General features: G+C 36.5%; 1 protein-coding gene across 1 annotated transcript in view; it reads right to left on the bottom strand.

Moving 5' to 3' along the window:
* The window catches only part of LOC102871359 (putative uncharacterized protein C12orf63-like), a 271,053-nt gene that overhangs the window by 198,168 nt on the left and 53,437 nt on the right, over positions 1-19,448 (bottom strand). The window contains exons 7-10 of the mRNA XM_006888569.1: positions 6,991-7,119; positions 5,393-5,507; positions 2,793-2,882; positions 1,656-1,782 (exon numbers count right to left, since the gene is read on the bottom strand). Of these exons, the coding sequence (XP_006888631.1) occupies positions 1,656-1,782; positions 2,793-2,882; positions 5,393-5,507; positions 6,991-7,119 (461 nt within the window). The remainder of the gene's footprint in view (positions 1-1,655; positions 1,783-2,792; positions 2,883-5,392; positions 5,508-6,990; positions 7,120-19,448) is intronic.

Genomic DNA, 19,448 nt, shown 5'->3' with positions numbered 1-19,448 from the left:
TAAAATATAATACTTTTAGACTATTCTCTCCCCCATAGACTTCAATGCCGTAAACATATTTCTTAATCCTGATTCCATGTTCTCTGATTCATAAAGTCCAGCTTCTCAAATTATTTGCCCAGCATACAGATTAAATGGGTATGGAAGGAAGACACAGTCCTAATTCACACCTATCTCAATTTTAAAATAGCATTTCCTTGCTCTGTTTGGACAACAGCTTCTTGGTCTATATATTGTTATTGTGTACCATAGAGTTGGAACCAACCCATAGCTGACCCTCCAGTAGGCTTTCAGAAGCAGTGAATCATACAGGAGGAGATTGCTGATCCTTCCCCTGAGGACCTGGTGACCTTGAACAATGTGCCTTCACAACTGCAGTGCAGCTTCTTGCCACTAGGCCATAAGCACATATCCATAATCAAGCATTCTGGAATTCCCATTCTTCTCAATGTTAACCATAACTTGTTATTATCTACACAGTCAAATATTGTTGCATAGGCAATAATACAGAAATAAACATTCTTTTGTTGGTCTCTGCTTTCAGCCAAGATACACTGGATATTAGCAATAACACTCCTAGTGCTATGGGCTCTTCTAAATCCAGCATGAACTTCTAGCAGTTTTCTGTCAATGTACTATCCTAACAATTTTTGGATCCTCTTCAATAATAGTTTGATTGTATATGATATTGTTTGGTAATTTCCACATTCTGTTGAGCGCCTTTTTTCGTGGAATGGAAACATGTATCGATCTCTTCTACTCAGTTAGCAAGGTTGCTGTCTTCCAAATTTTCTGGCACAGAAAATAAAAGGGCTGTCCATGTTAATTGGAACATGTCAACTGGAATCCCAAGAACTCTTGGGACCTTACGTTTTACCAATACCTTCAATACAGCTTGTACTTCCTTCATCATCATTGGCTATCATTTTTTGTCTTTTATCTGTTAATTCCCCTAACAGAGTAGTACTGAATGAGGTGTATTCATTCTCACTAATTCTGCATTCCATTGATGCAATCTTGCTCTTCTGTCCTTACTGTGTGTTATCTGATATTTCAGTCTTAATATTTTATACTTCAACTTATTCCTTTCTATCACTTCTCATCTTCCATTTATTTTGTTGATTTGTTCTTACATTGTTGTTCTTGCTGTGAGTGGCTTTGAGGGTTGGTCTTGGTTTGGTTTTTGTACTTCTTCTAAAGTTTATAACAGGGAGAAAGAATGAGGTCACTTCAATGCTTTTTAAGATCCAAGAGCAATCATTCACTCTTAGAGAACAAAGAGAGCATTGAGTTTTACTATTTTGATTTGAGGCATACCCCATTCATATACACAAATGGAAACTCTAGATTATGATCCCTGTTTTGTGAGTTCTGCCTTGCTAGTGTAGAAGAAGCTTAACAAGGATCCAAAAGTGGATTAAAAACTCCATATGGAAAGGAGTCAATTACAGGCAATATGGACCCTACTTCATAGATAAGAGACCTAATCCAGCCCTTGCTATAAATATGGACATTTCATTCTATTTCAGTTACATACACACTTTTATATCTTGTTATTTGTTAATTTGCATAAAATTTCACTATCTTCCAGGTACTTATTTTAACTCCACCCTCTTCAAGTCTCTTAGTCTTTATAAAACTGACAATACACATACCTTTTCAAGAACTGAAGGACGGGAGATGATATATCTAGCACGAGGTAAAATTTTTCATCACTCATGCATTTTAGCATAACTTGTGTAAAGAACTCCAGGAACCTAGGTCTCTGCTTAAATTTCATAACTGTAAAAAGGAAGAATTTTGCAGTTAGCAATAGAATTTTGCTACCAAAAGGTTACTACTGTTAATAGTTATTTGTTCCAAAAGGTAAGAACTTGCTTTTCACATTTCTCACATTATACACAACACACACACATAGAAGTAAGTGTTATATTAATTCTTTTTATGAGCTCAAGTATTTCTTTATGTTTATTTTATTAAATTTATGCTCCAAACATTTCAATGTTGAAAAAGTTTTCTCAAATATGGCCTCTGAAATATATTGATAATTCTTAGAAGTAACTATTCTAACTTATATTTCACTATGGCTTAAAAATTATGTTACTATTTTCTTCATGTTGTTGTTGTGTACCATAGAGGCGAACTGATCCATAGCTGAGCCTCTGGTGGGTTTTCAGAAGCAGTTAATCACACAGGAGGAGACTGCCTATCCTTCCACAAAGCAGCTGGTGGCATTGAACATTTGGGATTGCAACACAGCTTCTTGCCACTAGGCCACCAAAGCTCCCTATTTTAAAGATCCCTAATATATTTTCCAATGTACTGGTTTTCCTAAGTTCCATTCATTATAACTTTGTCACCTACAAAAAAATAAAAGCTATAACCAAAGTTTGTATCTTTCCAGACATTCAATTAGGTAGCCATTTGGGGCTGTTTCATCACTTGGCAACAGGATTCTGCATTACTTGAGGGGGTGAGAGTGAATGAAACAAAACCCCTCACTGTCATGGAGTCAGAACTGAACTGACTGAGGGCTGACCTGGCAGCAGAGCTTCGGTCTATAAATCATATGGGAGGAGAATAATTCCCATCTTTCTTCCACAGAGCAGCTGGTGGGTTTGAACCATGTGACTTTGAGTTGGCAGTGCAACTCCTTACCAACTAGAACCCCAAACCTTACAAATGGGAAAGGTGACATTTTTAAGCTGATAGCAACAGTAACAAAGTTCATAGTATTATTTATGTTCAGCAGTAAGTCAAATAAACCAAACATACACATTTAGGTTACTCACCTTCCTTCACAGAGTTTTTGACTGCCCAGTTTAAAACTACTGGATAGAGAAATATAGGGTCCTCTTTTCCTGTTAGTTCCATTGTAATAGCTAAGATTTAAAAAAACGAAATAAGTTTTAAGTTCTTTGTGAAGTAAATAACTCAAACTAAAATTATTTTTGGGGGGGTGAAAAAATAAGAAGATATTCAAGTATTTATTCTAAATTATGTACCATAAAACATTCTTTATATTATTACTATGGTAATAAAAAAATATCCAACAATCTCAATTTCTTTTCTGCCATTTCTACTTAAAAGCCAGGGAGTCTACCATCAAATAGGTGGAGAATTTAGAGGATTAATATTCTCTCATGTTCACTAAGCAACCAAGTAGACCCAAACTCAAAAAGTTCTCATTATTGTTGAGCTGGAAGCAATTCACAGTTGACTCTCCATTGGATTTCTGAGGCTGTAAACCACATGAGAGATGACAGCCTCTCTTTCTCCCAGGGAGCTGTATGGTGGGTTTGAACAAACAGAAAGGCTCAGCCTTTTAATTCCCTATGGACTTGCCACCAAAGCATTCTAAACATGCTCAAGAACATACCAATAATAATGAACTCACATTAATTAGTTACTAGGTCTTTGGAAATTTCTCAGTTTCTCTGTACCTCAGTGTCATGATTAAAATTAGAGAAGTAATAGCACCTTTCTAAAAAGGTTTTTATATATGAGTTCTATGAATCTTAAATGTATTAAACATATACAGTAATGCCTATAACACAGAAAGCACTGCACAAAATTAATCTGTTGCTGTTGAATCCATAGTTTGACTAGTAACTTTACATTGTTCTGGGTAAATGTTCTTTTTTAAACTGATACTGTCAAAATTAACAATCCAAATAATACTTTACATTTTCAGGATTTATATTTTAAAAAAATATTTAGCAAGACAATTGCAGCTTTCTTAAAACTGAAGTTTACAGGGGAGCTTTAGTGTCCTAGTGGCAAGAAGCTGTACTACAATCCCAAAGGTACATGGTTCGAATCCAACAGATGCTCTGCCGGAGAAGAAAGGACAATTTCCTCCTGTACCAGTCAGATCTGATTTGACGGTACATGCACACAAAAAAAATAAAATTAAATTTTAAAAAAAACACAAACTAAAGTTTACTAAAAACTGATTATGGGAATAATAGATCATTGAATTCAACTAATAATTCTGTTGGAAACAGTAATGAAGCATACTGAAAAGAAGCAAAGACCTCAAACTCATTGTTATTGGGGCAGAAACAACTCATAGCTGACCCTCCAATAAATTTTTGAAGACTGTAAAGAATACAGAAGACTCCCCATCTTTCTCCCTCAGAGCAGCCCTTAGATTCGAACTATCTACCTTTGTTTGGAAGCCCAACTCTACCAACTAAACCACCAGAACTCCTCACTAAAAGGGAGAGAGAGATTCAAATTAAAGAATCTGAAACCGTCAGGCCACCAATATATGGCTAACACATACAGCAGGAGCAGTAAAATGGGGCAAAGAATTCTACATGTGTGGTTCCTCCCATAAACTTTAACGTCAACTGGAATCTCCTAGCTGAGAAAAATTTGGACTCTCTTGGTCTAGAACCAGTCTTTGGAGAGAGCTATTATGCTAGAAAAGTTTAAATGAAAGAGAGGAAGACCTTCAAAAAGATAGACTGTCACAGTGACTGCCACAATTGGCTTGAGCAGGACAGAGGTCGTGGGGTCGGCACAGGGTAGGGGGCAAGGTTCAGATCTGTTCTTCATAGTGTTATTATGAGCAGTCATCTCGATAGCACCTAATCACAACAACAACAACAACTTGCTTATAAGATCTGGAGTATTTGCTTTTTTAAAATGTGATACTTTTTCTAAAGTTTTCTAAACTTCAAAATTCCAATTATTATGCTAACGTATTAGTCCATTATGAAATTACTATAGAACAATGACTTAAAATTAAACATGATCTCTAGAGTAAACTGTAATTCAAACCATTAATCTATTAACATTCTGCAAGCTGTCTTTTTATTCCTCAGCTATACTTTTTTAAAAAAATTATCTTATACTGGTTTTACAAAGCCTCTATTTCACTATTGCCTTTAGCACAGTGATTGCCAACCAGAGGACATCTCCAACATCTAAGACATTTGAAACATTTATCTCCAAATTACAACAGGTGGTTGTCACAGATAGGTAAAAAGGTGCTGCTGACTTCTAGTACACCGAGATGAAGGATACTTCCCAAATCCCACAATATCCAGGGCAATCTCTCACATAAGGAATTATCTGGTCCCAAATGGCAAGAGTGCCAAGGTTGAAAAATCCCACATTAGATTCAGAAAACTTGAGACCTAACCCAAACCAACTGTGTAAGTCTCAATTAATAACATAATCTTCATAAACCATAACTGTAAGATAGTTAATGATTCCTTAATAACAGGGCACTGTTGAGTTTCACGGGATAATGTAAAAGCACTTTGTAACCCTTCATAGGACTCACAGAATGCTGACCTCATTGTAATCCTTTAGACAAAATATTTCCTAATTCTAGCAAACATAAGACTAAACAAAAGTAGAGCAAAAACAAAATAACTACATGGCTTTGTCAGTTTGAGTAGGTGTGTCTCCAGCAAGGTCAGCTGTTCACTTATTTTTTCAGGCATTAGTACTGGCTGCGGCTTCTTACTCTTTGAAGACTTCTTAGAAGAACCCTAGAAACATAGGTTAAATGACAATACACTTTTAAAAAATTGAAACTATTGCCATTTTTAACAATATTTTTAAAACTTATGGTTTTTGCGGTTATATTTGATAGGCAACATGGTCAATGAACTAAACCATACTAAATAATAATTGACATAATAGCAATGAATCTGAACTGATGCCAGGCATAGTACCAAGGATTGTAGGAACTTTTAACAAGACATCACTTGTTACACCTCTACCTTCTTCCCAGTAATTTCCCAGCCACCTGCAACACACACTCATCTTAAAGCAGCTTGGCACAGACTGAAAAATATATAAAAGAACATTCCTAGCCAGTTCTCAGAAATAAAGCCATTTCCCCCCCTTTTTCCAAGAAGGTCTTTAAAAAAAAATAACCAAGTTAATTGCCTTTGCTACTGTGCTTTTCATGGAAGCATAATAGGATCAATAATTAGTGGATTAAGCATCGGCGTGTCTGTACTCAGGCTCTCCACAATATTTTCAACAACCAGTAGCCTGAAAATTGGCCAGTTAGTATCTCTTGTTCTCTGAAAAACTCTGCTCTGTGCTTTTGTCCTTATAGGGCCTGTTAGCAGCTATGATGATTTCTTATTCCTATACATTAAGCATTAGCTTCTTTATTTCCTACAGTCTTAGTCGAAAGGAAGCATCACAGCTTTCTGCTGTACTAAAAGCCACCCAGACACGGAGAAGCAGGACCCTAAGTCAGAATCTGAGTGAACTAAAGGGCTGGTTAATGAATTTGAGAGTAAAGACGACTTAGTGAACACAACCTCAAGCTGTTCCCTTTTGATAAAAAAAAAATCTCTGGACAAAATGGCAAAGTAGTTCATCCACTAAAGCAATTGTGATTTTCAAAATATTTTGTGGCAAACAAATGTTTCTTTGGGAACGGAACACGTAATAAACATAGAAGTGGAATTCCTCCAACTGAAATGGGGTCAGGGATGAGACTGAGTCTCTTTCTCCACTTCCGTCACTGAAGGGTTTGAAGGAATTCTTAGTGTTCCTCAGAAACCCAATAAACTAACATTTTCAAATTTCAGCTACAAAAAAACCCCAATAAACAAAAACCCCACTTAACGGCACAGTTTCAAGGAAAGGCAATATACACCACAGCTTCTAGTAAGACTTCTGCTTGGGCAACAGGTATTTTAAGTTTCAGAAGCGAGCAGATTTACAAACAAGACAGTTTAGGTATTAAGAGTTTCTAAAATCTACTTTCAATACAGAGTAAAAAGCGCAGACATCTCCTCATTTTCTTGACTATTCTAGAAGAATGGGGGGAAGAGGCTGAGAAGGCTGAGTGCAGGGAATGAAGAAGGTTGTCTTCGCTATATTGCTTTTCTCATACAATAATACAGAAAAACTGTTAATTACCTATTTTCTCACAGATGTAAGAACATTACGTCATTTCTGAAAGAGTAAACTAAACAGATGTTTCAAGCTGAGAAGCAGGTCAGTTACCTCATCCTGTGGCTCCTCTTCATTCTGAGTACCAAATAGGGACTTGCACTTCGATGTCACGTCCAACATCTTTTTTCCATAATTTACAATTGCTACTGCTAAGTCATATTCCTTCCATGACCGCAGAATCTAAGTAAAAATATTAATTCATTATCTCTGTTGGATACTCTTATCTCATTTCAAGTATCATGCATCACCTCTTATTAATTCAAAAGTCTTATAAACGTTTTGAGTCTAAGACCACTGTTTTTTGTTAAGGAAACAGCAAGTTTATCTCTAGATCACATTTCTCAAGACCTGAAGCTGGACACTGATTAAGGATGACAGTCAAAGAATCGATGCCTTTGAGTTATGGTGTTGGAGAAGAGTGAATGCTGCGCGGGCTGCCAAAAACCAACTATATCTAGGAGAAGGTGCAGTCAGGGTACTCCATAGAGGCAAGGATTATGAAGATCTGTCTCACATACTTCAGGCATGTGGTTAAAGGAAATCAGTCCTTTAAAAATGACCCCAGGCTTGGAAAGGTGGAGAGTCAGCAGAAGAGAAGAAGATCCTAACTGAGATTGATTAACACAGTAGCTGGAGCAATTGGCTGGAGTCTTGTGGAGCTGGTGAGGATGGCGCAGGGTTCAGGTCTGCTGTACACAGGGTCACTGTGAGTTGTGGTTGACTGCACAGCACCCAACAACAACAGCAACAAAAGTGCATGATTGTACTATTGCTGTTTGGCACCATCGGGTTGATTTCAGCTCACTGTGAACCCCTAGGGGAGGGGAGAATTGTCCAGAGGGTTTCCAAGCTGTAATCTTTACAAAAAAAGGATACTGCACCTCTCTCCTACAGAACAACTGGTTCCACTACTTTAAACAAAACCATGGAATTCTGGAGACCTAGTGCATAAGGAGTTGTGCTGTCAACTAAAAGGCAAGTGGTTTAAATTCACCCACTGTGCTGAAGGATGAAGATGAACAATCGCCTCTCATCAATTTACAGCCTCTGAAAACCTGCTGGAGCGTCAGCTTTAAGGTGGTTGGTTCCTCATCGATGGCAATGAGACAGAAAGATTTTAGATAAAATACTACTAACAAGGTCTCATCAACTTTTTCATTAATCTGGGTCATACTGCAATTCCATATTTTGGCATAGTAAATTACTTAACCATAGTTAACTGTCATTTTGTTTTATCCCTGAAGAGTAATTTCCATATGTAATCTTCCAAAATAATAATTCACATATGAATTCTGAACTCATGATGTTTCAAGACGTGATAGCATACCACAGCTGAATGACTTCACAGCCCCCACCTTATTTGTAGATTTTCTTTGTCATTTGCCTATGTCCAGCAGTGAGGAATTTTGTTTTGTGTTGTTTTGAAATAATTTTTTATTTTATACTAGTTTACTTGCAAAGTTCATATACCTTGCTTTTCAGATGATTTTTGCTTCCTTGATGTTGAGGTGTGGTCCATATTGAAAGCTGCAGTGTTTAACCTTCTACAGCAAGTGCTTCAAGTTCTCATCTTGCCCCATGTTACTGATGCCATATTTTTTCCCAAAGAGCCCAGATTCCCGAATACTTTGCTCAGCATATAGATTAAATAGGTATGGAGAAAGGATACAATTCTGGTGTACATCTCTCCTAAGATTAAACCATGCAGTATTCCCCTGCTCTGTATGAACAACAGCCTCTTGGTCTAGGTATAGGTTTCACACGAGCACAATCAAGTGATCTGGAATTCCCATTCTTCTCAAGGTTAGCCATAAGTTTTTATGATCCATGCAGTCAAGTGTCTTTGCATAAAGCACACATAGACCTTCTTTTGGTATTCTTTGCTTTCAGACAGGATCCATCTGACATCAGCAATGATATATATATTAGGTGCCATGGCCTCTTCTAAATATAGCATGAATGTTTGGCAGTTTTCTATATATGTAGTGTTCTAGCCATTTATGAATTATCCTCAGCAGTATTTTGTTTGCATATGATATTAATTATATTGTTCAAGAATGTCCACATTCTGGTGAACCATCTTTCTTGGGAACGGGTTCATTACCATATAATTTCATTACCTTTTTCTTTGTATTTCTAAAATTTTTTCTCTTGTCACCTAAAGTTTACCCTAACCTCAAGTTTCATACAAATAACTCAAATTACCTGAAATTTATTTATGGTGTGAAGTAGAACTGTGATATTTTTTCTTTCAGATGCATGGTCATTTATACCAACATCTTTTATTAATTGAACCAATAAAATAAATACAACTAATTCAAACTTTGCTTTATCATCTATTGAATTTTTCAATAGGCTTACTGAAACTGAGGAGGACCTGAGGCACTTGTTGCAGAAAGTCAAGGACTAGTGTCTTTAACACGGATTAAAGCTCAACATCAAGAAACCAAAGATTCTCACCACTAGACCAAATGGCAGCACCATGATAGATAGAGAAGAGATTGAGATTGTTAACAATTACAGCTTGTTTGGCTCTACAATCAACACCCATGGCACCAGCAGTCAGGAAATCAAAAGACAAATTGCATTGGGAAAATCTGCTGTCAGGGACCACTCCAGAATATTGAGAAGCAATTATATCAGTCTAGAGAGTAAAGAGTGCCTGATCTAGGCTATGGTCTTCATGATTGCTTGCTATACATCAGAGAGCTGGACAATAACTAAGGATGAAAGAAGAAAAATCAATGTCATTGAGTTGTGATACTGGAGAAGAGTTTTGAACATACCAAGGACTGCCAAGAAAACAAATAAGTTTGTCTTGGAGAAGGTGAAACCAAGTTTCTCCTTTAAGGCTAGGATTTTGAAGCTCTGTCTCACAAACTCTGGCCATGTGGTCAGGAGGGATACGTTCTTGGAGAAGGACATCATGCTTGGAAGGGTAGAAGGACAGTACAGGTGAGGAAGACTCCAATGAGATGGATTGATACAGTAACTGAGGTAATGGGGGTAGGTGTGTCGGAGTCAGTAAGACTGACTCAGGATAGGGCAGGCTTCTGCTGTACATAGTGTTGCTTTTGGCCACAGGTGACTTGACAGTACACAACAACATACTATGGGCAATCTCCAGGTTACAAATTCCATTCCTAAGTATGTCTTCAAGTTCAATTTGTACATAAGTTTGAACAGTTAGGTACAGGTTGTAGTTAATATCAGTTAGCCAATTGTTGATGTTGTTGCTATTGTTAAGTGCCATTGAGTAAACTATGACTGATAACAACCCTATGAATAATAGATTCGAATCCTGCCTTATCCTATGCCATCCTGACCATCTCTGGCATTTAGTGAACTTCACTAACCAGGTTCTTCTTCTCTTTCACTTTCCCTCCACCTTTCCAAGCAAGATGTCCTTTTCTAAAGATGGGCTCCTCCTAACAGCATGACCAAAGTATGTGAGATGAAGTTTCACTATTCTTGACTCCAAGAAGCACACTGTCTGTACTTTTTCCAAGACATATTTGTTTGTCCTTTTGGCAGTCCATGCTATATTCAGTCTCTTCTCCAACACTACAACTCAAAGCCATCAATTATTCTTCTAACACCCTTTATCCATTTGTCCAACTTTCAGCTGCACAGCAAGTATCTTAAAAAATTATTGTTTCCAAGTGGGATTCATAACAGGTATGCAAGGATGGATCAACATTGGAAATACAATCAACAAATTCACTATATTGATGTACAAAAGGCATTTGACAAAATCCAACACTCCTTCCTGGTAAAGACACTCAGAAAATTGGAATTCAGAAGGGAATTTCCTCAACATAGTGAAAAGTATATCTGAAAAACCAAGAGCCAACATTATTCTCAATGGAGAAAGACTAAAAGCATTTTCCTTATGAATAAGGACTAGACAAGGATGCCCACTCTCACCACTTATATTTAATATTGTACTGGAAGTGCTTGTTAGGGCAATACAAGAGAAGGAAATAAAAGGCATCCAGATTGGCAAAGAGATAGTTAAACTATTGCTACATGAAGATGATATGATAGTCTACACAGAAAACACCAAGGACTCAACACTAACAACAAAAAAAAGCTGTTAGAGCTAGTAGACCAATTTAATAGACTGGCAGGATATAAGATCAATATCCAAAAATCAATGGAATTCCTTGACAGTAACAAAGAGAACTCAGAAAAGGAAATCAATAAATCAATAGTATTTATAATAGCCAACCACAAATTTAGATACTTGAGAGTGAACCTAACTAGAGGCACAAAAGACCTATAGAAGCAAACTACAGAACATTTCTGCAAGACACAATAAAAACCTAAAGAAATGGAAAAATGTGCCCTGTTCATGGATAAGGAGATTCAATATCGTAAAAATGACAATCCTACCAAAACCAATCTACACGTTCAGCATAATCCCAATACATATACCAAATTCATTTCTCAAGGAGATAGAAAGGGAAATTGCCAAGTTTTTTGGAGAGGAAAGAGACTCCGAAACAGCAAAGCACTTCTGAAAAACAAAATGAAGTGGGAGGCATAGCACTCCCTGACCTCAAAACCTGCTACACAGCAACAATGACAAACACAGCATGATACTGGTACAATGAAAGGAACATATACCAATGGAACAGAACTGAGAACTTAGAAATAGACCCCTCTATCTATGGTCAACTGATATAAATAAAGGAATAAAAATATAAATAAAGGATAAATAAATATAAGTAAAGGATATAAACAAGCAAAGAAAACCCATTAAATGTGGAAATGACAATCTCTTCAACAAATGGTGCTGGCAAAATTGGACTGCTACCTGAAGAAAGATGAAACAGGATCCACATCTCACACTATATAAAAAAAATCAACTCAAGGTGGATCAGAGACCTGGGAGTAAAGCCCCAAACCATAAAGCTCATCAGAGAAAAACTAGGATCAGGCCTAGACAGCCTAGTCTATGCTATAAAGAGATTGCCGAGTACAGTCAGAAATGTACAACTGAGAAAGGATAAAATTGATGAATGGAACCTTCTAAAGATTATCTCTGTGTGTATCAAAAACATTTTCCAACAGAGTTAAAAGAAAACTTACTGATTGTGGGTGCGGGGGGACCCATTTGGAAATGCCATTTCAGACAAGGGTCTCATATCAAAAGCTTTATCGACTACTACAGGGCCTCCACAAGAAAAAGACCAATAACCCAATTGAAAAATTAGCAAAAGACATGGAAAGACTTTTCAGAGAGGAAGATATTTGGATGGCCAACAGATGCATGAAGAAATGCTCAAAAATCACTCAAAATCACTGGCAATATGAGAGATGCAAATCAAAACTACAATGAGATACCATCTCCAGTAGCAGTGGCAAAGTTTAACAAGACAGAAATTAATAAATGTTGGAGAGGATGTAGTGAGACGAACTCTTCTACATTGTTGGTGGGACTGTAAAATTGTACAACCACTCTGAAAGGCAATCTGGCAATTCCTCAAAAAATTGAACATAGAAATTCCATATGATCCAGTTAATCCACTGCTTAGAATCTACCCGGAGAAAATGAGAACTAAGGCACAAATGGAGACTTATACACCAATGTTGACAGCAGCATTATTCACCATGGCAAGAACATGGAAATAGCCAAAATGTCCAACCACAATTAAATGGATTGAGAAATTATGGTACATTCACACAATGGAATATTTTGTAGCATGCAGAAGCAACAATTTTGTAAATTATAACCCAAGATGGGAGGGTCTGAAGAGCATTATGCTAAATGAGCTAAACCAGTCCCATAAGGACAAATACTGTATAAGATCATTATTGTAGAATGAATATGAAGATCCAAAGGTGGGAGGGAGCAGAAGGATGAGTATGGGCAAGGGGTGGGGTAGTAATCATAGGTTTGCACAATTTGATGGGTGGAGGGAGACAGTGAAGGAAATGGGAAAGATCTGGTGTGAAAAACAATGTATATGAACTTTGTAAATAAACCAGTAGAAAAGAAAAATTATGGTTTGGATCAGGTACACCTTACTCTTCAGATTGACATCATTCCTCTTCAGCACTTCAGAGAGGTCCCTAACAGCAAACTTTCCCACTCTAATACATCTTTTGATAAAAAATGTTGATTGTGGATCTAAGCAAGATGAAATTATTAACAATTTCTGCCTCTTATCCATCTATGATGATGTTGCCTATTTCTCCAGTGGGAAGGATTTTTGTCTTCTTGAAGCTGAGATATAACCCGTACTAAAGGCTGTAGTCCTTGATCCTCTTCAGCAAATGTTTCAATTTCTCATTTTCAGCACACAAGGTTGTGTTAACCACATAATGCAGGTTCAGAGTCTAGCTTCTACATATAGACTGAACAGGCATCGAAAAAGGATACAGCCCTGATACACGCTCAGTTTCTGATTTTAAACCATGCATTGTTCCCTTGCTCTGCTTATCTTAGTGTGTGTGTGTAACATACCTTTCTATGCATAAAAAATAAAGAAATATATCCAGATACATGGAAAGATCTTTAACATAATAATGTTTTCCTTACAAATGTGTAGATTACACAGTAGTACCCATTTGTTATGAAGCACTGTATGTACCTTGAATTATTAAGATAATAAATAAATAGTAAATCTTTACAAGGTAATATGTAACTAACAGTGGTGTGTAAGTTGGACAGTTAGAACCCACAGATTGGCTGAATTTCACTTAACTCTTTTCCCATTACTCTGTTAACACAAATTTTCACTAAAGTAGCTTTATTGTAAATTCAGTACCTATTGAGAACTTGTAAATTATTCTATTCCGTTTCGGAGAAATATCATTGGGATTTTGGCTAGAAGTGCATCAAATTTAACTACTATTCTAGGAAAGATTTACATTTCTATGCTATTAAGTCTTCTTATTCAGGAACTTGCATTCCCTACCATCTGTTCAGATTTTATTTTCTATCCTTCAAGAAGGTTTCACGCTTATTTTATTTAGGTCCTTTATTACTTTTTCATTTAAAATATTGTGCATCATATAGGTACATTTTCCTCTTCATTTTCAAGTAGCTATTACTATTACAAAAGAAAAACTATTCCTTTAACATTTCTTGCATTCAATCATTTTCTCTTCTTAATTCTAGTAATTTTTTTACTAGGTCCTCCTGAGATTTTAAAATCTCTACAGTTATAAGTAAATTACATTCTTCTAATTTTTAAGGGAGTTCTGGTGGTTTATCGGTAAGCAAATACATTGGTAACCCACAGGTATGCAGTTCAAATCCACTAGCTGTTCCTTGGGAGAAATATAAGCAATCTTTCTCTGTGTGATTAACTGCCTCTGACAACCTGTTAGAGGGTCCATTATGAGTTGTTTCCAACTCAATAGCACACAATAAGAATGTTTATTAAATTATGAGCAAGAACCTTGCAGAGTATTGAATCACTGTGTTAGTAGTATCTCTTTTCTGCAAGTGATTTTTAGAGAAATGGTTTTGAAACTTCACTCCTTTATTAGCATTTATGGGTGCTGTAAAATTTTGGCAAGTGTCTTTATCATGATTCAATACTTTCCTCACATTCCTAACCTATTTAGAACACTTACTAAGAAAGATTAAGGATTACCAAATGCTTTTTTTCATATATTTATAATCGTATTTGTTTTCTCTTTTGATATGATGATGCCACACATTTAAGTTTTATCTTCCTTTCTACCAAATTATGAATATTTGGCAATCAGTCCCAGTACTTGAACATGACCAGATGTCACCCAGGCACACAGCATGGTGATCCATCAGAGAAGATTTAAAGGGTAGTGATGGGAGTTCTGCTGGCTTAGTATGCTTCAAACTGAAAGGTTGGTGGTTTAAATACCCCAGCTTCTTGTGGATAAAAGATGGTCCAGTCACCCCTGGTGAAATAATGGCTATATTTTATTTTATTCCTCCCATCTCGATGCTGTATCTTGCTCTTTCATCTTACTTCTTCAGAGTTAGAAACTTGACCTCCCTGTCAATTTAGAAGATATCTTGTGGTTGCATTGTTGATCAAAGGACACACATCTCTAGAAGTTCAAATCCACTTGTGGCAACCATGGGGGGGGGGGAAATAGGCAGTCTTCTTCCATTAAATTTACAGCCTCAGAAACCCAATGGAGGATTGCTATGCATTGAGACCAGCTTGATGGTGGTGAGTGAGACTATGCTTTAAAGTTTCATTCACAATTCCATATTCTAATTTTATATTCTGGGTACTTTCCTATACACACAGACACAAAGCAAGACTTTCTACCCACTCCCACTTTCTTCCACCCAACTAGGACTTAAGTTTTAGTTCTATGTTATTAATAAGTTTTTCTTTCAAGAATGTCTCTTTTATTTCAAGAACTCCTACTTAGCATTTATATTACAAAGTCCTAGTCACATCATTACTATCCATTTAATTTTATTAATAGATATACTGCAAGATTCATTGCTCCCATTATTTCTCTCCTTTTTGTCTCTCCCTATCATGGGATTTCTATTCTGAATCAATTGTCATTTCACAGAGTATTTCCTCAAGTGTTTTCCTCAGATAAGCACAAGGGAAGAATACTTTTTGAACACTTGCGTTTTCTGAAGATGTTTATTTTGCCCTGACAGAGAAATGATATCTGTCCTGATTATTAATTATTGGACTATGGTCTCTTTCCCTTAGGAAACCACAAATGTAGTTTGTCTTTAAACTATTAATACTGCTGGTAAAAAGTCCAAAGATTAATGATTCTATTTCCATTGTAACTTACTGATTCTATTACCATTGTAAATCACTTGTTATTTGAATCTGGACATTTTAAGACTTACTTTTATTCTTGGAATGGAAGGATTTCACCAAGATGTGCCAAGACGTGTGTTCTAATACAGCTCATGCAGCCTAGGATCTTGCTTCTCCATTTGTTTCTTCCGCCACCACTACCTACAAGACTCCTTTTAATTCAAGCCAGCTGTTCCAAAGGGGGAATATAGATGTCTGATTCTCAAATGATTTATAGTCTTGGAAGCTCCATGGGCCACCTTGATACATGGTTATGATACAAATATCCTACAGTTGACTCAGTAGGGGTTTGGGTTTGGTTTATGCAATTCTGTCCTATGTGCTAAGGTGTTTTTTGAGTTTCCAAACACAGTTCAAGAAATACCAGGCATAGCATAATCATCATCTGCTAAATTTGTTCATTCAAAAGTGAAATTTGTTTGTTAATCTCCAGAAGATTATTTTGGTGACTTATTGCATCTCCTTTAGAATTTCTTGTTAAAAATCATATTGATTTAGTCTTTCCTGGAACAGTGAGAATGAATTCTTTTTTAATTTGGCTTATTCTTCACTGAGGTACTAATTCACCTATATTGTTCTCTCAGTTACCAAAAAAACCAGCAGCATTTATGTTAATAATAGGAATAAACTACTTCATGAAACAGCATATGATCAAGAAGCAATGGTGATGAAGGAGGAAATTCAAGCTGTTCTAAAAAAATTTTTTTTAAAAACCTGCAAAATAAAATACAAACAAACAAAAATAAATAAAAGGACACTGTGGGGCACAATGGGAACTTAGATTCAGATTTCATAAGAAATGCATAGTGTGTCTCACTGAATTGTTTCTGAAGGATGAGATTGGAAGTTTATTCCAATAAAATAAATTATCATATTCACACTTCAAAAAAAACAATTGGCCAAAAATAAGGTCCCAGGAATTCATGGAATTCCAATTGACATATTTGAATAAACAGATGCAACGCTGGATGTGTTCACCAGGTTGTGCCAAGAAATTTGGAGGACAGCTACCTATTGATTGGAAGAGATCCATATTTATTTCCATTCAAAACAAAAAAAAGAAAGAAAGAAAACATCTCATGATCGAACAGAGTATGTAAATTATTGAACAATGTACTCAGACCAGGAAGCAGTCCTCAGAACATAGTAGGAAAACACTGCATGGTTCAAAATCAGGAAAGGAGTACATCAGGGATGTATCCTGTCTCCATACCTTTTCAATCTATATGTGTAACAGATGATTCTGGAAGCAGGGCTTTATGAGGAGAAAAGTAGCATCAGAATTGGAGGAAGACTCATCAACAACCTACATTATGCAGATGACACAACCTTGCTTGCTGAAACTGAAGAAGACCTGAAGCGCTTGCTGAAGAAGGTCAAGGACTATAGTCTTGAATAGGGCTTGAAGCTCAACACCAAGAAGACAAATATTCTCATCGCTGGGCCAATTGGCAACACCATGACAGATGGAGAAGAGACTGAGGCTGTTAACAATTACAGCTTGCTCAGCTCTACAATCAACACTTTTAGGCACCAGCAGTGAGGAAATAAAAAGATTAATTGCATTGGGAAGATCTGCTGTCAGAGACCTCTCCAGAGTCCTGAAAGGCAATGATTTCAGTCTAGAGACTAAAATGCACCTAATTCAGTCCATGGTCTTTGCAATTACTTGCTGTACATCAGAGAGCTAGACAATCAATAAGGATGACAGAAGAAGAATTGATGCCTTTGAGTTGTGGTACAGGAAAAGAGTATTGAACATATTATGGACTGCCAATAATACAAACAGGCCTGTCCTGGATAGGGTGAAACCAGGTTGCTCCTTTGAGACAGATTTGTGAAGCTCCATCTCACATACTTGGGCATGTTGCAAGAAGATACAAGTTCTTGAAGAAGATAATCATGCTTGAAGTGTAGCAGGTCAGTACGGGAGTGGAGGACCCTCGATGAGATGGATAGACACAGTGGCTGTAGCAATGGGGGCAGGTGTGTCAGAGATGCTGAGATTGTCTTAAGATAGGGCAGGAGTCAGAGCAATTGTTCATAGAGTCATTACGGGTTGTAATCAATTCAACAGTACATAGCAACAATCAAGTGATGAAAGAAATGCAATTTTCTACTCTTGTGATCAGATCATGAACACCCAGAAAACCATGACCTCTTTTCTAAGGAAAAGGATAGAGGACTCTATTGCCAGACCTCTTTAGAAGCAAATTTAAGTCCCAACTAAAGTGATAGATCAAGTCATCTATGTATTATTTTCCAGATCCCTGAGCAAATTAAAAATATCCTATGAGGACTATATAAAAAAGGTAAGAAGACATGGACCCTCTTCGAGGAGGTTTATTGGAGTCTATTAACTAAAATGCGTTGAGGAACCACAAAATACATATTTTACTGTCAAGCAATGAGGCTAAATAACCATTCATTCTCTGGGCTCTTGGCCATTTCTAGTTTTCAAGAAGAATTTACCCTTAAACTCTCCCCATCCACCCATGTAAGGGGATATAGCCTCAGATATAGCCATTAGATATCACCAACCAGCCTTCTTGAGCTATTGTAACATACTGAAGTAGGAGTTTGAAAGGAGAAGAGCTGAGAGATAACATGTTAGACTTGTCATGTGCAGAATTCTCCATGTATTTACTTTAAAAGAAACTTCTCAATAAGGGAGTTTTTCTTTTGCTTTTCAAGGAGAGGAGCAAAGGGGGGGAGGGGTTTGTGCAGGGAGAAGGGTGCAACAATGAATGAATGGAATTCCAAAATCTCTGTAGATGTTCATTGAAATGAAAAATAAACTAAATTTAAAAAAAAAGAAACTTCTCCTTCCAATCTTTGTGCTACAGTCTAAATATAAACCACCCTGAATGTCTCCAATTTTTGTGCTACAATAAGCTTTCTCTAGTAGTTCAGCTCATTAACTAAAAGTTGTAAGGCTAAACTGAGTTACCTGTTGTAATTGCTTTGACACATATATTTGCAAAACTGCAAAATACATATAAAGGAAAACACTGGATTTTGTCTACAGTGATATGTATAAACTTTAAGTCAATAGGTTTAGGATCATTGTGTTGTACAAAGTATCTATCCCCATTCAAACTAGTCCATTCACTTGTAGCCTGCAACAGCCGTGAATTACCAAGTAAACAATCTCACATCTTTTCTTTACCTGCAAATCTGTTCATTCCTGTCTTAGCTCCTCTTCTCTTTTCTGAAGTAGTCATCCTACCTAAAGGAGGCCCAAGCCCCTATAAGTCTCACTGAGTAGGAAAACAGTAAATTCTCTATCCATAATACACAACTGTTGATCAATTAAAATTCAGTTTATCATCAGCGCTGTTCTCCCCTTTTCCTTTATATTCTAAGATTAGCTACAAATGCGCATTTCTTTTTATTCTAACCACAACTGGTAGGCCAGACCTCACAATAAAGATTGAGGTAAATACCTTTGTGACGTAGAAGATACAACAAGCTATCATGTGCTGTATACTATCATAACTTGGATTTTGTTTCTTGGTTAAGGCAATATTTGGTAGTCCTTGCAAAACTACTATGCATTTTATCAAGACCTGAAAAACAGAAGTACAACGATTTCTGGTTTAACAAAACATAATAACTCACTTTTAAATGTTCTATTCAAATCAGGTAAACTTCAAACCATCAAATGCCATTTTTTTAACTTTTTACAGCATAAACTTTCCATTTAATTTT

The sequence above is a fragment of the Elephantulus edwardii genome, unplaced genomic scaffold, assembly GCF_000299155.1.
Source record: "Elephantulus edwardii isolate Elephantulus edwardi_28Jun2011 unplaced genomic scaffold, EleEdw1.0 scaffold00068, whole genome shotgun sequence".
NCBI classification, from domain to species: domain Eukaryota; kingdom Metazoa; phylum Chordata; class Mammalia; order Macroscelidea; family Macroscelididae; genus Elephantulus; species Elephantulus edwardii.
The sequence above is the reverse complement of the archived record's forward strand: the minus strand, read 5'-3'. Positions and strand labels throughout refer to the sequence as shown.